The sequence below is a fragment of the Excalfactoria chinensis genome, chromosome 19 (assembly GCF_039878825.1).
Source record: "Excalfactoria chinensis isolate bCotChi1 chromosome 19, bCotChi1.hap2, whole genome shotgun sequence".
Classification (NCBI taxonomy): Eukaryota; Metazoa; Chordata; class Aves; order Galliformes; family Phasianidae; genus Excalfactoria; species Excalfactoria chinensis.
Window position 1 is genome coordinate 5,344,341 of NC_092843.1, and position 27,157 is coordinate 5,371,497.

General features: G+C 45.3%; 3 protein-coding genes across 6 annotated transcripts in view; 1 reads left to right on the forward strand and 2 right to left on the reverse strand.

Annotated features, from left to right (window-relative positions):
* Window positions 1-24: 24 nt before the first annotated feature.
* On the reverse strand, window positions 25-10,001 carry ZSWIM7 (zinc finger SWIM-type containing 7). 3 transcript variants are annotated; one of them, XM_072353335.1, is made up of 6 exons: window positions 9,775-10,001; window positions 8,887-8,984; window positions 7,432-7,453; window positions 5,055-5,157; window positions 553-657; window positions 25-315 (listed from the first exon to the last, which is right to left on the reverse strand). In XM_072353335.1, the coding sequence occupies exons 1-6, from the start codon at window positions 9,843-9,845 to the stop codon at window positions 199-201; spliced, it is 516 nt and encodes a 171-aa protein (XP_072209436.1). In that variant the 5' UTR covers window positions 9,846-10,001; the 3' UTR covers window positions 25-198. The 3 variants fall into 3 exon arrangements, with proteins under 3 accessions (XP_072209436.1, XP_072209435.1, XP_072209434.1); XM_072353334.1 differs by lacking the exon at window positions 9,775-10,001 and adding an exon at window positions 9,438-9,573; XM_072353333.1 differs by lacking the exon at window positions 9,775-10,001 and having other exon boundaries at window positions 8,887-9,215.
* Window positions 9,515-13,196, forward strand: TTC19 (tetratricopeptide repeat domain 19). The gene is made up of 10 exons (XM_072353336.1): window positions 9,515-9,722; window positions 9,813-9,870; window positions 10,013-10,123; window positions 10,197-10,235; window positions 10,674-10,730; window positions 10,999-11,060; window positions 11,593-11,687; window positions 11,861-12,015; window positions 12,318-12,480; window positions 12,891-13,196. The coding sequence occupies exons 3-10, from the start codon at window positions 10,022-10,024 to the stop codon at window positions 13,022-13,024; spliced, it is 807 nt and encodes a 268-aa protein (XP_072209437.1). The 5' UTR covers window positions 9,515-9,722; window positions 9,813-9,870; window positions 10,013-10,021; the 3' UTR covers window positions 13,025-13,196.
* Window positions 13,197-14,372: 1,176 nt separating this feature from the next.
* Window positions 14,373-27,157, reverse strand: part of NCOR1 (nuclear receptor corepressor 1) — a 58,682-nt gene continuing 45,897 nt past the window's right edge. Inside the window, exons 31-47 of one of the 2 annotated variants that reach the window (XM_072353194.1) lie at window positions 26,619-26,875; window positions 25,908-26,268; window positions 25,204-25,428; window positions 24,343-24,552; window positions 23,560-23,709; window positions 23,078-23,251; window positions 22,472-22,637; window positions 21,695-22,191; window positions 21,123-21,251; window positions 20,788-20,948; window positions 20,326-20,549; window positions 19,796-19,933; window positions 19,515-19,657; window positions 19,310-19,363; window positions 17,766-17,954; window positions 17,398-17,580; window positions 14,373-17,168 (exon numbers count right to left, since the gene is read on the reverse strand). In XM_072353194.1, coding sequence (XP_072209295.1) covers window positions 16,981-17,168; window positions 17,398-17,580; window positions 17,766-17,954; window positions 19,310-19,363; window positions 19,515-19,657; window positions 19,796-19,933; window positions 20,326-20,549; window positions 20,788-20,948; window positions 21,123-21,251; window positions 21,695-22,191; window positions 22,472-22,637; window positions 23,078-23,251; window positions 23,560-23,709; window positions 24,343-24,552; window positions 25,204-25,428; window positions 25,908-26,268; window positions 26,619-26,875 — 3,449 coding nt within the window. In that variant the 3' untranslated portion in view covers window positions 14,373-16,980. Of the gene's footprint in view, window positions 17,169-17,397; window positions 17,581-17,765; window positions 17,988-19,309; window positions 19,364-19,514; window positions 19,658-19,795; window positions 19,934-20,325; window positions 20,550-20,787; window positions 20,949-21,122; window positions 21,252-21,694; window positions 22,192-22,471; window positions 22,638-23,077; window positions 23,252-23,559; window positions 23,710-24,342; window positions 24,553-25,203; window positions 25,429-25,907; window positions 26,269-26,618; window positions 26,876-27,157 lie in introns of both variants that reach the window. The other variant, XM_072353193.1, reaches the window with a different exon arrangement.

The following is a 27,157-nucleotide window of genomic DNA, read 5'->3' on the forward strand; positions in this document are numbered from 1 at the left end:
CTGAATGAAACTGAAGTCAGCACAGGCTTCTTACCATTTATTATACATCAGTGCAAAACTGCTCATTAAGTCACACTTGGTTACAGCACAGGAATAAACCTAGCAGCCACAATGGACATCTGACAGCCTTGTAGACAAGAAGCTGGCTATGCAGCCAGGAGGTACACAGAAATCACACCCGCATGTGATCCAAATCCTTCATCCTTCATCCTCTTCCTCAGCCAGTAAGATGCTTGTGAGCTGCTCCTCAGAGACAGTCAGCTCCTGGCAGGCTCCAAGGGCCCGGCTGAGGTAGACGGCCAGTATATGTTTGCACTGCAAATAACAGCGTGGAAAAGTTAATAGCGAGAACAACACAGAAATGTCAGGCCAAAATGCACCTAATGAAGTTCTCAGCTCGCAGGAAAACAGCTCCCTCTTGTCACACCAAACCCTGGCACAGCCTGCAGTTCCAGTTTCCCCAGGTCAGCCTTTCCAGGCTCAGGGGGGAGAGATCAGCACGGCCATCTCCCCCGCTCCCTGCTGCTCCCCAGGTGAAGGCAGACAGCTTACCAGAAGGCTCTCACTCTTCTGCAGTACAGTGAAACCAAAAGCGGGACATGTGCAGAAGTGGCAGGAACTGTAGCAGGTGTAGAGTTTGCCTGAGCTCCCAAGGACCTGAAAGAAATGCAGCAGGGGGAACTCAGGATGAGCATTCAATAGAACCTGTCTGACTCTCAGCCTGTGTGTGTCCCATGTCCTTTCCACAGAAACTCAGAGCACGCAGCAGGAAAGCAGGGGCCACAGTATAGAAGGGGCCTCAAACACTGCAGAGATCCACACTGAGCTTGAAACTCCTCAGCTTTCCATGCCTTCATGCATTCCCTCCCTGCAGAAAAACATTCCTGCATGTACACCCACAGATACACACAGATCCCTGTATGTACACCCACAGATACATACAGATCCCTGTATGTACACCCACAGATACACACAGATCCCTGTATGTACACCCACACTCCCAGCAGATCTCAGATCCAGTGACTTGTCTGGGGGAACAGGGCACTGCCACAAAGCACTGAGCCCCATCCCAATCATCCATCTTCCCTCCAGCCAGCCTCCTCGCTGTACTGGTAAACACTGGATGGTCAAAGATGACCAAAACTCCTTGTCACAAAGTCCCATGGGTGAATTCAGGGCCACTGATGACACTGGGACTGAGGGCAGCAACATTAAGCACTTGCACAGAGGCTTTTTCCAACCAGCTCCAGGGACTGGAGGCTGCTTTTCTGCTCCCAGAACAGCTGCAATGACTGGAATCCAGATCTGTCTGAATAAACAGAGCCCAAGTCTCCAGAGAAGAAGCCTCCCTGCTTCATCTCTGGTTTGAGAACAGCACTGCCTCCTTTTACCACATGCAGCTCCTCCACAAGGCCGGTGCCGAGGCATATTCCCTCCATACCTTAAATGCAACAATTAAACTTGACAAAGGGAAAAGCACAGTTCTGCAGAGTTCTGCTCTCCTCCAGGAGGTATCAAACATTCTTACACCATCCCTCACAGCCTCACACTGTGTTTGCCTTTCCCCGTCCCTACATTTCTCTGCAGCCCTGGCCTGGCGGTGTTGTCTGCAGCTCTCCCCCCACAGATGCCTTTGCCTCTTATCCCTCATCACTCCTGGCAGATCAGGCCATGAGATCCACACGATTATTTCAGGGGAAACCAGGCTTTTTTCAGAGCCCGGCCTTTTCCCCTGGGCCCTCCTTATAGTCCAGGCTGGGTTTGTTTCACTTGTAATAAGTCTGTTTATCTCTGCCTCCTTTGATTGTTTTTTCCAAGATGAAGTATTCTGATGCTGCTTTTTCTTCAGAAGTGTTTTCCTTTGTGGGGGAGGGAGAAGTCACAGACTGCCAGATTTGGGCTAAGCTTAGAGATCCCCCATTCTGATCTAGATGGCAAGAATACAGCTTCTGCCTAATAAGGCAGAAATCTAATCTTCAAAAATCAAGAGAAAAAGGTGCTGTTTCTGCTCAGCTGTGGCCAATCCAGGCGTTGAGTGGCTTCCTTAGCCCTGAGATGCTGTGAGATTTCCTCCTGTGCCCTCAACTCCAGGTGCTCACTGCATGCAGAGAGAGGAAAAACCACCTCAAGGTGTCCCTGCCTGTGTGTGGGGATGCAGGAGAGCCAGCTCTGCCCCTGTGGCAGCTGGTGCTGCCCTCACTGTGCTGCCAGGCAGCACCACGCTGAGTGCCGGGACCTGCTGCTCTAATCCTCATGATGGGGCAGGCTGCCATCGAGTTCTAGGAAATCAATTTTAAAAGACATATTTAAGAAGAAACCAGGATGTGAGCAACGGAAGTGACAGCTGGCAGCAGGGCTACAGCGGATTCTCTCTCTGCTAACTGCCTTCACTCCTGCAGATCACAGCTTTTTCACAACGTAGGCAGAGCCAATGTGAGCCCTGACTGCTGCTCACCCTGTAACATGCAAGGTGCTCCAACATCAGCCAGCAGTGGCCGCTCTGCAGCAGATCAGCCGTATCACTGACCTGGAACACGTGGGGCTGGCTATAGCCTGCAGTGCAGGCAGATGCTCTATACAAGCCCTTCTAGGATGATTACCAACTGTGAAGTAACAGCCTTCCAATGCCTGGTCAGTGCCACCTCTCTATTAAGTGACAAGAGCGTTAAAGCCTGGGCATTGAAAGACAAATCAACCTTCACTTGAATTAGGGTTTTTCTACTCCCATCTCAGTTCCTGAGGGCAAAAAGCTGCCTACACTACAAAGCGCAGTCTTAGAGCTTGTCTGAGCAGAGGTATTTTCCCCTGAAGCAGTGCCCGAGATGTGCTGTGTGATATGGAACGCAAACAGCATTTTAGTCTGTGAAGTATCAACATCTCAGATTTGGCTACGAAGACCCGGAGGAGTTTCACAACAGGACCAACCTTATGGCCACAACAAACAGAGCTCTCTGGATCCAGCTGCGAGTGAAGGCACATTCCAGCTCAACCACATCTGGGTGCAGCCGGGAGGGCAGAGCTTTCAGGGCAGTGAGATGGATGTGTGCAGTCACAGACACCCCCCCACCCCCACTGTGCTGGGCGTGCTTCTCTGCAGAGGGAGAAATGCACACAGCTGGGATCTGCACCATACACAGACAAGAGCTGAGGGCTGATGACATTACCCAGCCACCACGTGTCCCACTCAGAGCTCTGGGTTCTACAGCCCCAGCCTGCACTCCTGTCAGAGCTCCAGCTAGCGGCCCTGGGGAAGGCTCTGCTCTGTTTCTGCATCTCAGACAGATGTGCTGAGGAAGAATTGTGCAACAGGACCAGCCTCACACCTCCAGAGAAAATAGCTTTTCAAATTCTTCTCTAAGTGAACTCATCGGAGTGGCCTTAATCAGCAGGGTGAAGAGGAATGCTGCTCCAAAGCAGCGCAGCACAGCACAGCTGTGGGCAGGAGCACACCTGGCTGATGCTGGACACCCACACCAGAACCACAGTGCCTGACTGAAGGCCCGGCCTGCCTTGCTTTACCTCCAGGTGACCAGCCCTGACCAACTGTCATGGTTTTGTGGTGTTGCTGTCAATATTCTATATCATAACACCACAAAACCATGACACCAACCTGCCCAAGGGCTCCTCCTCTGCTAGGGAACCTCCACCTGCAGAGGCAGAGGGACAGCAGCACTTCTCCCACTTGCTCTTTTTCAGTGTGCATCAGTAAGGCCCTGCTAGTGGAAACTAATGGGTCAAACCCAGGACTGCCTCCTGCTGCAGTACGTGCTGCTTGAGGCAGCACATGTTAAGAACAGCCCTGTCCAGAGCAGAACAGCCTATCAGAGCAGTATGTGGCACACCAAAACCCTCTCGCCATGCTTCTCTGATTTTCTCCCCATCTCAAGAAGCTTCCTCCATCAAACTTCTTCAGATACAGATAACTCTGTCATGATGCAGAAAAGCCAAGGGTACTGTGGGCATACACTCAGGCTCCTTGAGATGACCAGAGGCTCTAAGTGGTCCCCTTTGTCCTCCACACAAAAAGGGGGAAAGTGCTGACTGTACATCCCCACCTGCCACGCTCTGCTTTAGCCCACAAGGCCTGACAAAGCTCTGCCAAGAGAATGTGGCCATTTTCTGCTCAGTGACATATTCAGCTGAGAAACAGTAAAAAAAGAAAAGCTGTTAAGCATTCGATTAGTGAGGCAGCTGCTTCTTGGGCTTCACCAAATACCCACAGGTGAGCCCTCATTTCAGACTGAAGCCTGTGTTCTCGAATCCTGTGTGTTTATGAATCATGCCTCTTTGGAGGGCAGGTGTCCTCTCCAAGCTCCCAGGAGAGATGAAGATTCCATGCACAAAGTAAGCAATACAAGTTCTGAACACGTGCAAAATCTTTGTTTCATTACCCAGGACCAGTTTCCCAGCAAAGTTTTAAAGAAGTGCCAATGGCTTTTCCTACAGCTGATGAGCCTCAGCTCCACCTTCAGTCCTGTGCTGTACAAGGAGCTTCATCTTCAGGACTAAGATGAGCTCTTCTGTCTACGTTGTCATTTATGAAGATGCTTCTGTGATCCACAGACTTGGCTACAGTGAAACAGAATGAAAGCCATGGGCTTGGCCTTCACTGCTTCCTTCCAGGCAGCAAGGATCCTATTGCCAAGTGGAGGTCATTGGTATCAGGGACACCGAGGATTTGAAGTGCAACAAGGAAAGAAACACAGTGACTGCAGATAACGCTTCATTGTATACAGTTTGTCAGGAGGAAGAACTGCCTTTGCTGGGTAGGATGAAAATAATGCTGCAAAATCAGCAAATCCTGGAAAACCTCCCTGTGACCCTGATGCTCACACACTAATCAGAAACCACCTCTAGCCAGCAGCTGTACAGAAAACTGTAGTGCAACATGCTGTTCCTGTTTCAGTCTGTGGTTACTGCTCTCTGGTGTCACTTGAGGAGTTTGTAAGGCACTGATATTGACTCTGTTTATCTAATTAGTCAGTAGTTGGGTAAAACGTCAACTGGAAACCATCAGAAAGTGAGACTCAGGAGAAGAAAGATGGTGTGCGTACCTGATATGCCGTCCTTCCACTCGGGGACACGACTCGGGTGACGGAACGTTGATCCACCAAATCCAAAGCAGGGACAGCAGATGGGCCAAATAAGAACTTCAACCTGAAAGAGGAAGTGTCTCTTCTTAGGTCATGCCACAAAAGGAGCCCACCTGGCCTAGTTAAATCCATAGGACTTAGCCCTATCGATGTCTGTAGACAGAGGTTCCCTCAGCACCCCCAAATCCCACCAGTTACAGCTCCACCACCAAACAATGTGTCTATTCTCATTCTCAGCTTTGCTGGCTTTCACCACTGACTGCCAACCCCAGCCCACCTCTGAGACAGCCCCAGATGACAGCCTTGCTCCTAGAAGACACAGTTCATTCCTTTAGGACTGAATCTGAGCATGATTCTGAGCAGCTACATGTTTTTGGATACTCTTAAGAGAGCTTCCACAATTCCAAGCTGCTCCCAAGCAGTCCCACATCTCTGCAGAACCCAATGCAAAGTTAGTTACAAGGCATTTTAAGGATTTTTGTTTACATAGAACATGATAGTTTGTACTTTTCTTCTTGAGTCCTACAACCCAAGCACAGCTGTGACTGACTGCTGCACTAACAGACCATGCAGAGGTTCCTGTCCTGAGCTAAAATGAGTCAAAATGCATCAGAGACACAGCAGTAAGGTTTGTACCTCAGCCTCTGCCTGCGAGGCAGCGTTAGCCATGCAGGTGAGAAGAACTTCTGACAAGCTGTACCTTTAGTCTATTGTCCACACAACTCAGGAACCTAAAAGTTATTGTAGACCTGCACATGCAGCTGCTCTGAGAACATTCCAGAATTCAGGGACAACTGAGATAATCTTTACAGTCCTATTATTCACTGAGAAGAAAAAACATGTAGCCTAGATTAGTCGCAAAGGTAACCAGCAAGAGAATCAGCAGCGATGAAATGACAGTACAAAACATGAGCAGGAGAACAGGAGAACGGAGAAGAATGCTTCCAACTGCCAAGGAGCTGAGGCAGAGCCGTCCCAGCAGCGTGGCTGACCTATGAGGCTGAGTCAATCTCACTGATGGCAAGCCAAGCAGGCAGATTTATTCCAGGAAGAGCAAAACTTCAGTTGCACAAAGTGGAGGCAGTAAGGACTGGCCCCATTTGAAGGGCTGAGCGGCGGTGGGTGGGGGAACACTCAACGTAAGACATTCCTTAATGATTAGGTTTGGGAATATAAGAGGGCTTAGCTGAATGAGTTTCAGTAACTCAGTTTGAGGGAATTCTTTTTTCATGTATATAATTTGGTCAGTCTAACAGGAAATAAGGAAGGGGAATGCCCAAAGGAAATTGAAGTCCTTTAGATATCTGGAAGAGATTCAGAAATGAAATCAGAACACTTCAGATCCCTTGGTTACAGAGAATTGATGGGAATTCAGCTGCCAAGAGCTCCCACCCCAATGTTACTAAACTTAACAAGGGAATTTATCTTCCTCTTTACTTTCATGACAAGAAGGAAACAAAAAGTTGAGAGCTGTCAAATGAAATCCCATGCTTCAAAGGCCACCATGGTCCAGAAGGCCTCAGCACACACACCTTCCCAAAGGGAGACCTTTCACAACTGTTATATTAAGTAACTTCACACCCAAAGTAAGTAAGGCCTGAAGAGCTCCTGGTGATCTCCTCCCCTGGGTAACCTACAGGCAGGGACACAAAGTTAAATAGAATTTGAAAGAAAAGCTTTTCTCATTGTAGTGCTGCCTTCTCTCTACCTCTGTCACCAATTAGTGAGGACTGGACAATGTCCTCGGGTCTGCCTGGGTCTGACACACTCATAAGCTTCAGTCAGTGCACGGATGATGAAGCTGACCTAAGAATTCCTCTAGAGAACAAACCTCCCAATGCAATCGCCGGTGCCAGTTCCCTGGTACCGAGGGGTGGAAAGTTGAGCTTTCCTTTTCCATCACACATATCTGTATGACTCAAACACATGAGGGGATGGCAGGAAGCTGTTGTGCTCACAGCGATAGGAACACAGAGGAGATACAGGGTTCCATTGGCATGAATCACTGAAACACTGAATCGCTGCCATGGAAAACTCATTATGGATCTGAGGGTGGACTCAGAGCTCAGGTTAAACACTCTGGGTTTCTGCACGCTTTATCCACCCAAATTAGTGCACATCATCACAGGAAATTCAGCGATACAGAGATAGTTTCACACATGTGGAAAAACCCTTGAGAGACCCTCATTCCTACTACAGGCAACAACACTCAGCAACTTGGCACGAGAAGCACTACTGGTCAAACACAGGGCAAAAAGAGCAGTGCTGCGCTGACAACAGATTATCAGCTGTCCTTTAGCAGAACACTTGGACAAGAAGCAAAGCAAAAGATACTCACCCCAGCAGCAGATCATCAGGGACTGCAACAAAAAGAAAACAGGGTGATTTTGTTAGCATGAGCCAGAAACATCACCACAGGGAAGAGAAGCTCTCCCCAATCTGCCCCCAGAGGCCTCACAGAGCGCAGCCCTTCCAGCCCTGAGCCTCCCACGTCCTCCTCTGAGCCCAGACCCTCTTTACACCGCAGCACTGTCTCTTCCCAAAGCACATGTAATAAACCCCACATCTCGCTCTGCTGCTTTAAGAAGTTGGTTAAAAATACACGCATTGTTTTCCTTGAAACCCTCTTGGCATCAGCTGAGAACTCCGTGGCACTGTAACTTTAACAGTGTCGTTCTTTTCCCAGCGTAGTCTTTGAGGGTCCTGCTAGTTTATAGCTCTTATTACAGTACACAGAAACATAACATTTTCACTTATTAAACTTCTTGTGAAGATGGAAAATGGCACTTAAGAAAAGCAGTCCTTTGTAGCTAGCAGCTTACACCCTGATCAGCCAGTCTGACGTTGCCGTTACCACCATCAGCACACAGTGTACCATCTCAGTACCCCATAATGAGGCTGGAGGACTCCTAACTTTTAAAGTCCTTTCTTCCAGCAGTTCAAAATGGTTTCTATGACTTTCGCTGTCTGTTTGACTGTTCCAACTTTCTTCTGGTTTTATTCTCCAAAGAGGCTGACCAGCTTCCTCCCACTGTCACATCCCAGCACTCTGCTTTGGTGCTGTAGGGAAAAGTACTGAAGGAACGTGGACTTTTTCCTTGTTTACAGAGAGGTCTATAAACTGCTTCAGAAAGTCACAAGTGCGTTTGGGATCTACTCTAACCTGGCAGGAGCCATACAAGTACAACAAAGAGCAACTGAGGTGGCCACTCTGTTTTCATAGCAAGTCTTTGTCCCTTCTGCACTCCAATGCAGTACACAGCCAGGCTTCCCTGAATGTTCACTTGGTTGGTTTTAGCACAGCTAAAAGCACTCCTTACACACTTTCCTTAGGAAGAACCATTCTGCACTTTTTACCCAGCAACAAAGATTAATATTCTTTTAGCAGACATTACAGAACTGATTCAGTAATCCAGAACACAAGGAAGGTAACAGTTCTTAACTGGCTGCTAGAATAGACCAAGGTGTCAGCTTGTGCCTTCTTGATGCAGCATGAAGGCTGCTCTTTGCCATGCGATGGCCCATACTGTACCCTCTGCTGGTCTGATGAAACACCATCATTTTTAGGAAGATTTCCCTTTCAATTCTGACTTGGAGTCGATAAGAAGTGTTATTTTCTAAAGGGGTGCAGCTCCTCGTTATCTCTACTTCAGAGCCCTTTGTGTTGATTCCAGGGAGGGACACAGAAGCTGGGAACGCCCCATATGTGACAGCGATGGCCGGTGCTGTGTGACAGCGGGCAAAGGACGCAGATGAGGGCAGAGCACCAACGGCTCTGCTGCTCGGTACGTACCGTGGGAGGTCTCCTGAAAAGCCTTCCTGATCTCTCTCAGAAGCTCTTCTGCTACGGCTTGCAAGGTGCTCCCCATCTCACAGGCACTGCCCTCGGGACTGGAAGTGAGACAGAGGAGATCAGGAGGTGGTGGGAAACCATTAAGCTCAGGGCAGATGTCGCAAAGGAGGAATCTGACCGAGCGGTGCTTCATCTCAGCCTGACACCAGGCCAAGGAAAGGCCATCCCCAGCAGAACCCGAGCTGTGCTCTGTGCACACAAAGGGCCTCTCGAGGTGACGGAGGTCTTTCAGACGGGCCTTTCAGCCGCCCCACGCATAAACACACCCCGTGGGAGGGAAGAAGGAAAACGGATAGGAAGAGGCCCAGGCCCGGGGCAGCCCGGCGCGGCGCCAAGCCATTCCCGGCAGAGGCGGCCCGGCGCAGTCCCGGCCGCCCCCGGGGAGCACAGGGGACTCTGAGGGGACGCGGGCAGCTGCCGGATCCCATGACCCGCGCCGGGGCCGCCGCGCCGGAGCCGTTCGGGAGGGCCTGGCCCGGGCCCGGGCCTACCTGCGGCCGCGTCGCCATAGCAACGGGAGCGCGCCGCTCCGGCGACGCAGCGCTCCTCGTCACGTGATGAGAGCGAGCTCTTAAAGGGCCCGCGCCCGCAGAAGATGCTGGCCGCCGCTCTGCCGCGGGCGCTGTGCCGCTTAACCCGGCGCTGCCCCGCGGGGCTCGCGCGACCCCGGCCCGCCTGGCACGGCGAGGCCCGACAGGAGCGGGGCGGCAGCGGGACGGGGTCCGCCGGGCGGCGGTGGGCTCAACCGGGCGGGGCTGCGCTGGGCTTCCTCGGAGGTGAGGCGCGGCGGGACGCGGGCAGGGCCGGGCCGGGCCGGTTGGCGGTCACCTCCGCCCCGCAGCCTTCTCCTTCTCCCTCTCTCCCAGGGACGACGAGCAGGAGGACGGCGAGGACGCCATTATCGTCCTGCTGAAGAAGGCCAAGGTGAGTCGCTGAGCGGGCCGGAAATGGCGGCCGCGCGGTGTCACTTTTCTCCCGCCGGGTGGGCCCGGAGCCCCGCAGGGAAGGGCCGGGCAAAAGGGGTTCCGCCCGCTCTGTGCCCGCACCGCGACCGCTCTGCCCGCAGCTCAGCGTCATGAAGGGCGAACTGGGTGAGGCCGAGCGGCTGCTGCACCGAGCGCTGCGCCTGGCGCACCAGGCCGACAACAGGAGGGCCATCATCTACACATACAGCACGGTAACGCGCCGGGGCGGCGAGCGGTGGGAGCCCAGAACCTCTGCGGAGCTCCAGCACCGTCTGTCTTTTGCAGATGGCAAACGTGGCCTTCATGCAGGGACAGCTGCACAACGTGAGTAGACCTGGCGGCTGCTGGTTTTCCTCCTGACAGCCGGAGTCAGGGACCTGTACCGCAGAATATTCGGCCTCGGGGCCGCGGTCTCGCAGTGCTGCTGAGTACAGAGCGTTCCCGGCTGGGTGTTGAGCTCCAGCATCCACCAGAAGGATTCTTTCTTACTATTGAATGCCACAATTGGCCCAAGGAGAACCTAGGAAGGTTATTAAAGCCCCAGATGTGATAAGGTTGTGGGTGGTGTGGGAGCCCTGCAGTAGAAAGAACCTCAGCAGCTGGCAGCAGCTCCGGACTCTTGTTGGCCTTTCACTTCTCACCACTCGTGATAATAACTGTGGCAATAGAAATGCCAGAGTTTGAGGCAGGTTTCTCACAGCAGTAGAGATGCGTCATCATCATCATCATCCTCCAGTGTCCTCTAAAACATTCTCATTTCAGGCAGAAAAGCTCTACAAAGCAACGATGAGCTACTTGCTTGCAGGAGACACGAAGGAGGTGGGTTCTTTCGGTGAAGCCTTTCAACCGTGCGTATGAATCGCGGTGCTCAATCCCTCGCTCTGTTTGTTGCGATGCTCTGCCTCCTACCGGTCCGTGGCAGCACTAGCTGTGAGCTTGCCAGCTTCAAAGGAATTTCTTTAGTGGAAAGCTGCTCTGGAAACAACAGGGATGGGCACATTGAAAGTCTAAACTCGTTCTCTGGCAAAGTAATGGATCTATGGGGAAGATGCAAAAGGAGTAACAGTTGCATTGTGTGTCCTGGCAGGATGACAATGCAATCCTTGAGATGTCCCTCAAGCTGGCCAGTATCTATGCTGCTCAGAAACAGTGAGTTCTCTGCTAAAGGCATGTTTTGCTTTAATCTCAGCTACACGGTGGTAATGGTGGCCAAGCAGAGGCTCGTGCCTCTAAGAACCGAGTGCCTGTAGAAGCTTTGATGTGATAAGATCCCATCAGTATGAAAGTTCTCATTGGCGTGAGATTTGCTGGTTCACCATCGTGCAGCGCAGTGATTGCTGTAAGGACCTGCCCAGCTTAGGGCAGGAGTAGCCATAGAGGCCACACTTCACAAGACATGCTTTTGAATGCAGTTGGTGTTTGGTAATTTGTAGTCTCTTTTCTTCACAAGAGAGAGCATTGCTGTGGGCAGCCTCTGGTGGCCTTATCTTTTTTTGATGGGGCTCCTTCCTCCCTCTTGGTTCCCTTTGCACATGGGTCAGAAGGGCATAGAACATAATCGAGGAGCAAGCATTGAAGGCAAGAATGGTTTAGTGGAAGGGTAAAGGATAAGGAAGGTATTCACATCCATCCCTCTAGGGATGGAAGAAGCCTCACATTGCTGACTTGTTGTACATTGCAGGCACAAATTAGCCCTGGCTGGCTTTGAGTTCTGCATCCTGACCTTAGAGGAGAAGATCGCCAAGCAAAAGGACTTGCCTGAGGATGTCTTGTCAGGTGAGCGTGCCTCATCTGCCCATTTCTTATTTCTTTTCTGTTTCTCTGTCCTTGCCGAAGCACCACCTTTATGCCAGTCCATTGTCTTCATGCTGCTTGGTTTTCCAGCTCTCACAAGATGTGAACTCATGTTTCATACTGCATTGTTCATTTCCACTCCCCTCTATTTGCAGCTGAAGAAAAAGCCAACACTCGTCTCTTGCTTGGGATGAGCCTGGACTCCTACGCTCGCTATCTGATAGACATCAACCAGCTCCCAGTGGCCCAGAAAATGTATGAGAAGGCTCTGCAGATATCAAGTGATGTTCAGGGAGAGACTCATCCACAGGTAATATGTACAATGGGAGTTAGACTAGGAAGGAAAGAAAGGCATAACAGTTGTGAGGGATCGAACAGGGGAAGGCAGTAGCCTTAAAAGCAGTTTTGCTGGCATTGAATGTAGACAGTACTGTTTTCCGGCCAGTAACAGTGAGCATTTATCATGTTAATATACAGGTAAGGTACTTCCTTACTACAAGCTCCACTATGAAACACTTTCATTAGTGTAATATATGAGTGGGGTGCTGCTGCTGTTGGCTCAAAGATCTACTCTAGTTTTGCTCTGAGGATTCCTTTTCTGTCCTGCTGCAGACTGTGGTTCTCATGAATGACTTAGCAACTGTATTGGATGCTCAGGGGCACTATGATGAGGCATACTCTCATGTGAAGAGGGCAGCTGAACTGGCAAAGGTAACACAACACCCTGAGGAGCACATGGTGCTGAATAACCTGGCAGCAATTCTGATGCACAAAAGTAAGTAAATGAATGTCCAGTGTCTGTCACTTTTGTGCATTCCTGTTTTTAGCTTAATTAGTGGGTGTGCTGACTTGGGGTAGGCAACCTGTGTTGCATTCAAACCAGAGTCAGCTACTGAAAGGTCTGGTTCAAGGTGAACCAGAATGCCACCTGGAGGGACCTTGTTTGCCTTGTGCTGTACGCACAGTAGCTGTTTGAAAAAGGACAGTTTCAGTGAGACTTTGGTGCTGAAGCAGCACCTTGTGACACATCACTATAGTTGCTATCTGGATTCCACAGTTGGTGGCATATACTGAATGTTTTCCAAATCCCCCTGGTTCTCTAAGTGTTCCAGGTAGTCCTTTGCTTGTCCCCTGCATGTGAGTAATGTAGCTGGTTAGACGTACCACATCTTCCTCTTCCTACAGAAGACTTTCTGCAAGCAAAACAAGTGTATAAAGAAGCTCTGAAACAGGCAGAACAGAAGGGAGATGCTGATTCTGTCCGACACATCCAGGAAGAATTAGCTGAACTGGACAAGAGGAGAAAAGACTCCAAGTGAGTTTGGCCAAAGCGTCCAACAGCAGCAATGGAGGGTGAATACAGGCAATCTGGGACTAGTTTGGTACAATTCTCCAGAGGAGCAGCAACTTGGAACTTAAGGACGGCTTAATAAGAAGGACTGTTATTGCCTAACTGTTAAGCCCAAAATAAAATTCTGAAATCTTAACAGTATTTGAATTCGTGGTGTAATTACGAGTATAGTGATCTGCCAGCACACTGCAAGTCTGTTTCTGATACCTGCAGTTAGTCAAGGAGCAGTCATTTGCTATTCCTGACTTCGCAGTATTCAGTTTCACAACATGTCTGTCCTAAAGCTGTGTTGTGAAGAACAGAACAGCCTGCCATGAGGTAGCACTGGCTTAAATTTCAGACTGAGGAAGGAGGATCCAAACTAAGGCAGGATTTCTCACTCTTTACATGGCAGCACAGCAGGGTGTACTTACCAGTGCTGTAGTTCTCTGTGCATTGCCTTCAGTAGAACACTTTCCACCACGTACCTACATTACGACAGAGCTGCAGCCTCCTCGTGTTATTTCCAGACAGGTTGCCTGAAGATCAAATGTGTGTCTTCAAAACATTTAACATGCAAAGATGGAGCCTGCCTTCTCAGAGGAGTAGGACTGTTGTTACTAAACCAGAGCTGCTATCAGAAATAAAAGCCTCTGCCTACCTCACACCAACCAGAGCACACTAAATGCCATTTTTCCCTTTGCTAGGACACAATCTGTTGGTGCTAGAATGCTGGGGCTTCCTACTGGAAAGGATGATATGTGACAAGCATCAGGCTTATAAATTACATGCCATCATAGGGATGAACAGACTGCTTAACAGCATTTCTCAGTTTTTCCCTGTAGGGAAGCCTAAGGTAAAAGACAAAGGAGAATTAAACAAGGAGTTATCAAACTGTTGTTTTTCTAGGAGTGCAAACTACATGTAGCTGTCACTGATCATTTTAACTGCTCAGCTGTAGGAACTACAGATGTGCAATACAACTCTTAGTGTTAATTGCATCATTATTAATTTACTTACAGTAACATTAGTAGTGGCTCCAGCTCTTTGTAAGTGTAAGCTAAGAGGCAGCACATGAGTTGGTGTTCACTGAAGCCAAGAATTCACTGTCACATATACGGCACTGCTAGGAAATAAGAAATAGGGATGTTACAGGCTCGCTTCCACCAACAAAGAGGCTCTAACACATTAGAGCCAATTTTTCTTTACTATCTGGCTTTTGTCTTTAGGCACCAGCAGTGCCAGCTGGGAACCCTGCAGCATCCCCTAAGGGAAATGTTTTTGCCAGTTCTCATGAGCACAACTTGATGCTGCAAAACAAGAGGGAGACAGGAAAATCAAACTGAGAACTGATCCCCTTTATTGATTGGTCTGAAGCCAGAAGTCACTGTCTGCTGGAGACATTGCGTGGGAAATAAAGCCTAGAGATACGATGCATGGGTTTTTCAAGTCTTAAATGGTTTCAGATCTGAATGATGAGGTTAAGAGAAGATGACAGCATTGCAAAAGCGCTGAGCAGAAACAAGCTAAAAATTCGTAGCAGACCACAGTTTGTAAATGTGATTTATAAACACCTTCCTGTTTGAAGCAGGTGAGATGTAATTCCGTATGTGAAGACCACTGGAATTCTGTTCAACCCTAACTTTGGCCCTGGAGAGCTCTGTACACTGGAGAAGTTAGAACGTGGGTAACAAACAACAGCAGCAGTTTATGTGCAAACACCACTCACGTTGAATCTTAGGACTCTCCTCTTGTGGCTATCATCATGCTGCTGCAGCACAAAGAGTTGTGATGAATGTGCTGTTCTTCCTGTACAGTTAGCAGCAAAGACTTCTGTCTGTTTGTGCCTCTTTTGAGTTGCATTTGTTATACTAAGAAAGTGAAAACAATTGAATTTTAGAATGAAACTTCACTCTCCGTTCCAATCTAAAAGCTCCAAAATAGGCAGATGAAGGGTGTTGGAGAGCACGTGTTGCTGGGGGAACAAAAAGGCTCTAAAACCAGGATGGAGAAATCAGTGCTTTAAGCCAGAAGGGCACTGCCAGCTGCTCCGTGCCCATGCAGTGTTTAAATTAAAATACAGAAGCAAAGCAATTCTGTATTTACAACGCACAGTCAAGTCTTCAAATGAGTTCCCTTCTCATTTCTCTTCCCTACACTTAGAGCAAAAAGGCTTTCCTCTATAAAGCAGTTTGCTTCAGTAGATTTGCTATTGGTAGCGATTCTGTCTTGGTTTTTAACTGGACCGTTGAGCTGCATGTCTTATGGAAAGCCTGCACACGGGCTGAAGGTTACACAGCTATGTGATACCTTCCATAAAACCTATTGCAGATGCAGGGTTAAATTTAAAATGTTTTGACTGGAAAGTAACTTCTGCTCTGTGAGGTGCAAAAGCAGTTTAGAATCTGCCAGGCCATCCAACCCCCCCAGCTCAGGGCTACCTGTAAACCAATCCTTCTACCCCAGAGATTTAAATTCGTTTTCCTGAGGTTAACGCAGCAGAACAGAAGATGCTCCTGAAGATGGATGCCAGGAGACTTCGTAACGTCAGACCCAGATGCACACACACAGGAGCTACAAGCAGACCAGAGCAGGCAGTGATAGATGAATAATGACTCTCCCAGTACCACATACATAATTAAGAGAATAACTTCACCCTAATATGTACTGCACACTTCAGGAGTTACGCCAAGCGTTTGTAAGGACTTCCACCAAAAGTTTCCTTATAAAGTCAGGAACTGGGATTTGAACACAGGCTTCAAAGTTATTATTACATAAAGGTTTTAGAATCAGACTGAAGGAAGGTAAGAATCACAGTACCTATTTCAAACTGGTCGTAACAGAAGCCAAGTAGCTGACTCGTGTTGCTCAATTATTCTATAAAAGCATTTTGTTTTTATTTCAACTTGGGATGTTGAGTTTTTCCTTCTTGAAGGACTTATCAATCCACCCAGAGCCTCTGTCCAGGAAAACCATTCGCTGTGGTTAAACATGACAGTAAGATTTAGTAGCCTATTTCAACTGCATACAATGCAGAAAAACACAGAACACTAAGGTTGGCTTTGGGGGCACAGTTGAAATTCCCAGTGTGCATAACAGTGAGGTACAGCCTCCAGAAGCTGCTCTTCTTGTTGGTTTGTTTTGTTTTTTTTTTTATCCTTTTTAAAATTAACCATAACATACCCATGCAATAATATTTCTGCAGTGCTGCTAAATAAAATCAACTGCACCAAAAATGTACAATGTGGCAGAATTCAAAATTCAAAGAAATATATCATCTTATTCCAGCGAGCTGGGCTATGTTCATGTACAGAGTTCAGTACGGGGTCAGTCTTAAGGAAAGAAAAAAGAAATCAACATCTTCACAAGAGCTTGAACACCACTGAGAAAGTGTGACTAGGGGAGAAAAGAGAAAAGCACAACGCCTGCAAGAAGTGGCACAGCATTAAACGGGCAACGATGCTAGGCTGGCTGGGAGCTTTGGGTCTGGTTAAGGGTAGGCTGGGAGGGAGGCCACGGTTATGAGGAGTACACTGAGAAAATGCTTTAAAAAAAAAAAAAATTACAAAATGACCCCCAAAGTTTAGGCAATGATTTGAACATAAGTACACCAGATACTATAGCAAGGGAAAAAACACTGCAAAAAGTACTCTCTATTTACAGAAGAATGATTTAAAGACATTATGGTTTTCTTTACAAATAGATGTAGAACAGGAATAGTCCACATTTTTAAAAACTTTGTACATATTTATCTTTAGTAAGTCAACCTTCTTGATCACAATCCTCCAACACACAGCCTGTGCGGAAGGCATTTAACAGACTCTCCATTAATTCTTCATTGTGTGGCCCTCGCTCTCTTGGAAAGTCTCTCTGGGCACAAGTCAAAAATAAAATCTTTTGTTTTGACCCGCAAATTAAAAAACAAAACAAAAATATCTGCATAGTTCAGTCATCACTGTCAGACAGAGTCTCATATTGTGCTGAAAGCAGTGGTGCTGGCTCTCGTTCCCATATCCTGTTCTGTTGGTGAGTGGTTGCTTGGCTCATGGACGGTGGGGCGCACGCGATGGATGTTGGCGGCGTACTGCTGAGCATCCGCATTGTCAGTGGGTTGTAAGGAAACTGTGTTGAACCTGGATGAGAGAGTATCTGCAAGTCAAACATGTGCCATTCTGAGAAGTTATCAGAGAGCTGCACATTCAGATAGCATGGCTTTGGTTGTGATGAGTATCAGAAAACAATCAGTTTCAGACAATGCGTGTGATCTTTAAATGAATACACCAGTGCTGTATGTCTGCATCTGGCTGTTCTGCATTTAACACATCTAGTTCACCAAGCTGAAAGAAAAGCTGCATTTCTCACCTGTTGATGAAGGCCTGTCTTCCCAGGCCCACACCGGAGTCTGTCTGTGGTAGTCCCCTTCTGAATGTACGGATGAGACAGAAGAAGGTCTTTCTGTTCCTAAATATCCCTGTCCAGGAATCGGAGACTTTGACTTCCTACTGTTTGATTTGCCAATTAACTTTTGCTTGCTGACTGCTCCTCCTGGAAATAGAAGGGACAGGTTTTCAAGAAGCATTACGCTGCATTTTAGCCTCTGTATTTGTTCCTATAAATTATCACTTAGCACCAAACAGGAGCTGATGCCTCCAGTCACTAAAAACACTGCTGCTAGAAATGTTTTACATTATTTTAAGATCAGTAAATATTTGGGAGCTGAAACGCCTCACCTGAATTTGGTGATGGATTGGCTTCTTCCCTTCGTGTCTCATTGCTTGCTGATACCACAGCACTGGAATTGCCAGGTGCTACTGCGATGGATTGTGACATTACAACTCCATGATCCTCACTCTTGTCATCAAAGTTTCCCATCAATGCTTTCCTAATAATGTCTTCTAGACCCAGATTACTGGCAGGATCTGCAAAGGAATGACCCCTAGAGCTGACTGCACCTGGGAGATAAAAAACATACATGGAAAGGTGGGAGGGGAGGCAAAAAAAATATATCTCAGAAATTACAAAGGGATGAGGAAGATGATTGTAGAGAGAGGCAGAAAGTTAGGAGAAAAAAAAAAAAAAAAAAGATTTATTTTTTTAAATGCAAAACAGCTCGCTCCAAAGTAGCTCACAATGGCAGCAAATTATATGTGCCAGCAATCACCAAATATCCACAATAGAGTACATTAGACATTAATGAAAAAAAAAACAAAACAAGCAAATGAAGCTGAACACGCTGATTGCAAAAACAATTTAGGTCAAAATCTGCAACTACTCATCAGCTGTAAAAGAAGAGACAAGAAGAACACTCCTCACATTAATGATCTACACTAACTCATCTTATGAAGTATGACTTGAGGCAAACATTTGTTCCAGAAGCCTGTCTTTCCATCTAATTTGATGGCAATCAGTACCTTCACCACTTGAATGACAGAATTGCTGTGTGAGAAGGGAAAGCTGTGGGCCAAAATCACTTACATGCAATCTGCAGTTCAACTCAGGCTCAGATTTACCAGTTCTTATCTCCCATATTTCTGTTCCGTTCTCTTTCACTGATCACTTTAACACCATAATGCATGGGTTACATTCAATGTTTTTGTGACAGGAAGTTGGGGATTTTAATTTATTTTATTTTCCATGGGAAAAAACAAACAAACCCCAAACCTATGCATCATGGAATCATGGAATTACCCAGGTTGGAAAAGACCTCAAAGATCATCAAGTCCAACCGCAGCCTAACCATAAACTTACTCTAACAACCCTTTGCTAAATCATATCTCTGAGCACCGCATCCAAATGGTTCTTAAACACATCCAGGGATGGTGACTCAACCACCTCCCTGGGGAGCCTATTCCAGTGTTTAACTACCCTTTCTGTAAAGAAGTGTTTCACATATCTTGGTTTATAAACTAAACTACATTTGATGAACTAAGCTCAAGTTCTGTTGAACCACCTTGTATGGAAGTTCCGTTTAAGTTAGATGCTAACCAATTTCATGGCTTCCTCTCTGTAAGATTTGCAGACAACACAAAAACAAAACATCACATTCCCAATTTAAATATTTTCTGAGATCTTCAATAGGTTCTTGTTCCTTTCTATAACATAGGAAACATTTTTTTCACGTGCAACATTACTTTCCAAGTTTTATTTCATCTTCTCACTTCCTGCATTCCTCAATACAGATACATTCAATATATTGCAATACAGATACATTCAATATATTGCATTAGTTTACCTTTTCTGAAACATAAATAGTTTTATTTTCTGAAAAACTCACCTGAGGTAGTGACTGCTGGCAAATTGAATATTTCAGTCCCTGGCTGAGCAGTTGCTGCAATTGAAATACAACATTTAAATGAGTTTTCCGGTATATTTATGTTCATTCACGTTATTTGAAACATATTGATGTTAGAACATCTGTGGACAGCAGTCATACAACTCTCCAGTTGGAAACATTCCATAAAAATGCAAGTTCTGCATACCCATGTCAGAGTCGCCTCCACCAGATGAGTTCAGCTTTCGAAATATCTCTTGTTTCTTGGACTTTACCATGGGTGAAGTGTTCTCAAGTTTGGTGAAAAATGAAGGCAGGTAGCTTATACCGCCTGGAGAGCGAGAGTCAGTCCTGCCAACATCACGTGTCAAAGAAAAAGAACATTCTTACCATCATACACTTAACTTCTTTCCAAAAGCAGTCACAAGCAGAAACTTCCAACATTCACATGCTTTAAGATCTCAGTTAGGATCTCAGTTCTACACATACCTCTGTTCAGTAGGCTCAGCTCTTTGGGAAAGCAATAGAACATTTTCCTGTTTCTCATGTACAACGGGGACCTGAGGGGGTGAGATTGGCTCATAGGGCTCTGAGGAAACATGACTCCTCTCCGGAGATTTTCCAGGTCTACATTCAGAGATGGATAAGTAATCTTAATGCATGTAGTACAGCAGTTAACACATAAAAGCATTTTGAATGTTAAGTAACTATGTGTAGTCATATGTGTTACATGCTTCAGTATACTTGATCACAAAAATATGACACTGAATTCTCTATAATTATTCCAGTAAGTTCTAAGTGATTAAACATCTTCAGTTCTCTAAAGAAAACAAGGATTGGTAGGGAAGGGAAAATGTTTACAAGTGATATTGTGCAGCCAAACAACTGTCAAAAACATTGCAAGACCAAAGGTTACTTCTATTTCTGATATTCTGATCTACACAAGGATTACCACACAAGGTTTTGTAATTACCATATTTGAGAATGAAATTTGCAGTTAAACCAAATACACACATTACCTTCCCCGGGACTTGTCAGATAGATTCTCAGGTGACACTCTGGCACCTGGCCGCTGATGGTGGACAGGCTGTGACTGTGACTCAGGGCTGTAGCGATTTGATGTTTTTGCTCTGGTAGAAACAGGCGTTGGAGCAGGGGTAGAGTTCTGGAATGTAGTGGTGGGAGGCTGCAAAGAGGCCTGAGAAGCTGCCTGGTTCCGAGCAAAGTCTTGTGTAATAATTTGCTGATTGTGTCCAAGAAAAACAGAGAGAATTTAGTTGGACATTGGTTACAGCACAGTATTCAAAAATCTGTGAACAAGACAAGTATGAGACTGCAACACATGAAACAACTGCAAGTTCAGACACACTATCGTCTAGTATTCCCTATACCAATTCTATAATGCCTAGTTTTTATTAATGTTCCAAGATGTATGTTTTCATGACTGAAATATAACTTTTCATATCTGCAAAGAAACCTACACAGATGTGATCAGCAAGAGTGATAAGTCGGTGTGTCCTGGGCACGTGTGCCATCCCTTCTGCCTGGGAGGAAGGAGGTGGAGGTTGCTGGGGTGAAGGAGGAGGCTCCTGTTGTGCCCTGTAACGGTGAATCGTCCCCTCATACTGCCTGTTTGGGTCGCCTGGTTGAAGAGGAAAAGGGCAGTCTTAAAGGTCAGTATTACTGAAGCTTCAGGGTTTTACAGTTCTTAAAGACTCCTGAGTTAAAAACTGACATATTTTAACTATGTTTTGATTTCATGATAAAGATAAGGAAGATAATAGTCAGCATGTTTGCATAAGCAGATAAAACTTACTCTCTGCCTGGCTTGGTTTAGGTGTCTCCTGTTGATAGGGTTGTAGCTTTTCTTGAGTTGGTATTGGTGAATTTGCAGGACTGATCACCTCAATGGCATCTCCAGGAGCTTCATACCGGTGAGAAGATACTGATTATCAAGCAGAGGTTATGGAATAAGATGTAAATATTACAGATTTTTGTTGTCTATAATGTAGCAAAAGTAATGCTTCCATCAAAACGACACCAGTAAAATGGAAGTCAAAATACTGTCTCTTTTTCTAATTGCAGTGAAACACAAATTTCCACAACAGAGCATTCTAACATAAACTTCGTTATTTTACATCTCCTGACTTCTGATAAGGTTACTTCTAATACCCCGCACTTCACGATGCAGCATGGAATCCAAAGAAAGCTATCAGCTACAATTTTGCAAGAATCTTCGGTCACTACATGCAAGAACTGTATTTGCCTATCAAGCATATGATCTGTGCAAAGCTGAATATTTTATCATTAAGCGCCAGAATCACTTCACATCTTATCTCCCTACAAGGCTAAGACAGTAAAGAAGTAGATAGTTACTAAGATACGTACAACTACTGGAAGAATCTGAACTTTGAGAGCCCCTATCTCGTGCATCCTTGTCTGAAGCAATCTGTCGAGTGATGATCACATCTATGAAGTTAGCAGCAGTAATTGTGGTCTTTCCTCGAGTTCTCAGCTCTTCCTCATACCTGGATTTAGGAGGAGGTCCTTTCTCTTTACCAGCCTCTGAATAGACTACTGTTGAAGACTGTCCCTGGGATTTGCCACCAGAAAAATTTGCAGACGTATAGGGGCACTGGACAGCCCTCTTTTCTACCTCCAGTGTTTTCTGTTCCATCTGCTGCTGCTCTGTAACCACAGCTGATCTGCGTCCCACATTCTCTTCTATCCTGGTTCCTTCATGCTTGGCATCTTTTGCTTTGGCAACTTCCATCTGAGGAGCAGAGGCTGCAGCATCTACTAGTGCAGCAAGGGCATCAGCAGCAGTATTGTAGCGGGAAGCAGGTAAACCTTGAGTTATGGAGGGAGCTCCAGGAGTGAGCTGCCTGTTGGCAAACATTGAATATTCTGAATTATATCACACAATATTTTGAACTATATCACACAAAAAAGGACCGGAGTCATTTCACGAGGGAAACAAAAGTAAAAGCTTTTGTGACACTAATCTCTATCCAAACTGAACTGAGTGAAAATGCAATAAATTTAAGAGCCATCAGACAGCAGCATATCCTAGTCTCTTGGAATCTTCCTCAGACTAAATGAATCATTTTAATAAGCTCAAATCTTAGAAAAAACATCCCTGGAGCAGTAACTTAAGAAACATACATGATACGAAGCTGAGCAGCAGGATCCAAAGGCGTGATTACACTTGTCCCATTGGTTCCTTGAAAAATACTAGGCCTTTGCTGCAGTATGTTTTCCTGGCTTCTAACTGAAGGAGATGGGGACCGAACATATCCATGACTTCCAGGTCTGCCAGGCTGCTCTGTTCCTGCAGAACATACAGAAGAGAGGGAAAAACAATATATAAATATTAATAACTCTTATAACAATACAGAACTACATATCAATGTTTTCTCCTCAACATTCTTTCCCAACTGTCACCACTGCTGTAGATGCAACAAACTGAAGTTTGTTATTAAGGGTTTAAATAGCAGCAATTTGAATGCAAGTAGGAATAGGCATGGCTGAGACTAACACCTTTCCCTAAGTACTTCATCACTGTGACAAAAAGATGAAGCAGCCTAGTACTTGCTGAAGTTTCAACTACAATCAGAACTGCAAGATGTTAGAAGTCACTATTCAGTTTAAAGCCAAACAATACTGAGCAATTGTGTTGTTAAGAAGCTGCATACTGTTTACAGTGGATATAGAAAATGAGCAGTAACAGTCTACAAGAAGACTGATCCAAATGCAGCAATGCACACTCACCTGGTCGAAGATAAAGTTCAGCAGGGACTGAAGTTATTCTCTCCCTTTCTCGCTCCCGTTCTCTTTCCCGCTCTCGTTCTCGTTCCCTCTCCCTTTCCCGCTCCTTCTCCCTCTCTCTTTCCCGTTCCCTTTCAGCATTTGCTGCTGCAGAAGCTGCCAGGTGTGTAGGGTGTCCTGGAACATCCACAAGATAAGAAGTAGTAAAAACAAATACTAAAGCTAAGTTTGATGTAAACACTATCCGATACATTCTGCCACCTACTTGCAACAAGTTTCCCAAATCCATTTTCTTTCCAGTCAAGTCTATCTGCTTATTTAGGAAAGCAAAAGCTTAACACAGAGAGCCAGTGGAAAGCTGAACAGCTTTTTACTCAAGGGTTTTCTCTACAGTTAGAAACTAGACAGATTAGAGACCCAAGTTCCACCCTTTAACACACCATTTGATGTTAGTGAACATGAAGTCAATTTTTAACAGCTTATACCTGGTGACAGAGAAGCAGGATTGTAAGGCCTAGGGGGGAATGTAAGCTGAGTACCAGGGATGTAAGTGATTCTCTCCATGGGTGGTGTGCTTGTTCCTCCAGGATGAGGCACTAAGATAGTGGGAGCCATATTGTTCAGGTCAATAATTCCTGTCAGGAGATAATACACATAAGAAGGTCTTTTCAAGGACAGATCGAAGGCCCACATGTTGAATACACTGTTCATTCATAACCTCCTTTTCCAGACTTCTTATATTCAAAAAATAAAACGAAACACTGAAAGACACAGGACACACTGGAACTCCAGTATAACTTCTACTATGAAAAACACTTATCCCTTCTTTTCCAACCAATTAAATCACTGCAAGAGCTAGTATCTCATCCCCAAGATAATTAGTCTTACTGGACTAACTCCTTCACGTTTGTTATATTCCTTTCTATGAATAACTACTCAAACTGATTTAAATGACAGGCAGATTACCACATTCAGTAGCCAAGCTCATGGCTCAGCAATTTCCTGTTCTATCTCTAACTCCTGGAATGCCATATAATCCCAGCGATTCGTAACTATTTGTTTATTACGTTGGTCTAATATTGCACTTTACATTTCAATGTGAAACAATTCTTCAAAATCACGTTCCATCTGAAAATCTTCACAGAAACCTGCACCTCTAAGAAATCTAAATCCCACCACAGTGAACAGAGCATTAATTCTGAGTTCTGATCATGCTGCATATCCAAAATACGTTTTAAATAACACCAGACAAAATCCCATAGGCATACCTCTTGCTCCTGCATATGGGAGAGCTAAAGTTTGCTCTCTGGGAGATAATCCTCTGGTCACATCAGGACGTAAATTAACTTGCATTTGCTGTGAGGTAATGTAGTCATTTAGGATTGTCTGTCGTGTATTCTCCATTGCGTAAAGCTGGTATTGGCTTGGGTAGCCTGGGGTGGGTGAGAGCTGCCTTTGGAACAGGTAAGCAGCAGCAGCTGAGGGTGAAGGAGGAAAAAGAAGATTTAGTGCTCAAGACACAGAACCAAAGTTTCAGATGTTTATATAGTTTCAACGAGAAGTGCTATCAATTCTTTCAGCACCAATGAATTGAAATAGCATTTTAATACTAGTATTTCATTGAATTTAAGCACTGAATGTGGACAGAAAAAGCTAAGCAATCCACATTCTCCCAGAGAAGAGACCTGAATAAAATCATACAGTTTTGGGTATGAAAGGCTGAAACACCTGAAGAAGGTTACAGCACCCCACGAAGGTGGACTGATAGAATATGTTAAATAGAGATCTACTGACTTAATATCATCAGAGACAACCTGGTAATCTCTCAAGTTAACAGTGGAGTTCAGATTACACCTTCATGCTGTGGCATCTTCCACATCCTCATTGGCACAGTTTTCCTGAAAGCTTTTAGTACATTTCATAAATACTTTTTAAAAAAATACTATCTGAAGCTTCCAGAAGAAATATTACAGTAAGTTTCCTGGCTAGATGTCAAGCCACAGTAGTGTATATATAATCCCTTCTAAATTATATCTGCCCATCAATAAGAGTTTTGTTAAGACATCCTTCCTGTGCCAAGCACACAATACTTCCAAAAACAAACAAAGCCAAAATACAAACAGATTTACCAGGATCCAGAGCCCTGTGAAATGGCATAGCAGGATCTAAGTGAGGAGGGAGGTGACTCCTATAGACTTCAGGAGTAGCCCCTCTGTGATGAGGGTCAAAAGGACTGTGAGCCACTACAGGATCAACCCCTGGGACTGGAGATTTTGCTGGCACGCTCTCTCTCTGTGTGGGAGTAAGTGTGTTTTTCCTTTCATGATTTGCTGACTTCCCAGAAGATATTCCAGCTAATAAAAATAAGGAAAAATCCAAACTCAAAATACATATTTTCAATAGGAGATACGGCCGTATGCATACGTGTTGCAGTTAATCACAACAAATCACAGAGAATATTTTATAACACAAAAGTGAAAATTCTAAATCCTAAAACTACATTTGTTTGCACTATGACATATTATCTTCCTCTTGTAGACACTGCTAATACAGCAGTAGTTTCTGCCCTCAGAACATTATGCACTTAGACAGCATTAACATAAATGCCAACAGAGATTGAACTACTTTTTGGCATCCATGTTACAATATGGCAGATTTTCGTTGTCAATTAAAAAGCGACAGCCTTCTTAAATTCCTAACAAACCTCCAAATCAAGAGGAACCATTGGAGTAAAAATAAAGTAGAACAGATTACAGGGAAAAAAAGAGTTAAAAATACATTTCAAACAAAATTATTCAAAGTTGTTTTCTTACTGTGGATCAGAATAACATACCCTCACTAACTCTATTCATCATAGGTGAACTCCTAGACATTGGACTCTGATAGTTCACAGGTGTTCTCCGTGCATTGGTATCATCATAAATCCCAGGGCTCAGTTGTGATTTAGGAGTTTCATGAAGAGTTGACCTGAGAACAGAGGGACCAGAGCTGACTACTGACGTGTGACGGGAACGTACTGCATCCCCGGTCTTCACATCTTCGTATTTTCCTCGCTCCACCACCTTCACATTTTCTGGCACCATTTCCAGCTGAGGCATTCCACGGGGTAGCTTGCTTGGTCCAGTGATTAATGATTTGACATTGTGTTTGATGGCAGACTGGCCAGAATTGCTTTCATATTTTATGGGTGTACCCTGAGAAGGAAAGAAAGATCAGGTTAGGTTATCCTGCTAAAAAATGAAAGAAACATTAAAATAATAATAATAATAATAATAATAAAATCACATGGCTGATACTATAGTTGATTGCTGCTGTCACAGCACAGAACACAATTGGATTTTAGCCACTGTTACTTGTCAGTTACATCAGACTTGCTAACAAGTGTGTTCCCTGCAGGTCAAGCATCAAGATTTCTCTAATACACAGATGATATTTCAGCTTCATACATTAGTAGCTTTCTTGGAAAAGAAAACAAACAGAACACTTATACATTTGTCCTTACTCAAATATCTGGAACTGAATCTGATGTGCTTTCTGCATTTACCTGAGATATGGAGCCTTCTATGATTGGCCTGGCTGTCTGCACGATTTCAGGAGTCTTGCGACTCTCCTGGCTTAACAGGTCCTGTCTTGGGATCTCATGGATGGAACGGCCCATTTCTTTGATGGTAGTGACTCCATCATACGGCTTCCCTTTAGTGATGGCTCCTTCAAATGCCCTTATGGGAGGTGATTCCCTCTTAATCTGTTTAGGATATTTCAAGCCTTCCTCGAAACTTTCAGATGTTGCTCTTGGTGTGCCTTTTATAAAAAGAAAGTCACATCAACAGTGTTAGTTATCACCACAACTCCTTTTTCATAAGCAAAGTAACTAGCTATTAGAATTCTGATTGGCTGAGTCTACAATAACATATTACAAGACTAAAACTATGTCACAAAAGTAACAGTGAACAAATTCTCAAGTTACTCAAAGTGTCCCAGGTTATTTTAAATGCTGAAATAAAAGCAGTACCTCATACCTACAGAGGTCTGAGGGAATTATTATTGTCCATTAAGAAAAAAAAAAGTAAATAGGAAAAAGTG

Bases quoted from the DNA above. Each gene is read 5' to 3' on its own strand.
- ZSWIM7 (XM_072353333.1), bottom strand. From the start codon at position 9,079: ATGAAGCACCGCTCGGTCAGATTCCTCCTTTGCGACATCTGCCCTGAG. The intron at 5,158-7,431 runs GTGAGTATCTTT...TTCCTCTTTCAG, and splicing joins CCTGATGATCTGCTGCTGGG to GTTGAAGTTCTTATTTGGCC. The intron at 658-5,054 runs GTACGCACACCA...CATTTCTTTCAG, and splicing joins GTGGAAGGACGGCATATCAG to GTCCTTGGGAGCTCAGGCAA.
- TTC19 (XM_072353336.1), top strand. From the start codon at position 10,022: ATGAAGGGCGAACTGGGTGAGGCCGAGCGGCTGCTGCACCGAGCGCTG. The intron at 10,124-10,196 runs GTAACGCGCCGG...TGTCTTTTGCAG, and splicing joins TCATCTACACATACAGCACG to ATGGCAAACGTGGCCTTCAT. The intron at 12,481-12,890 runs GTAAGTAAATGA...CTCTTCCTACAG, and splicing joins AGCAATTCTGATGCACAAAA to AAGACTTTCTGCAAGCAAAA.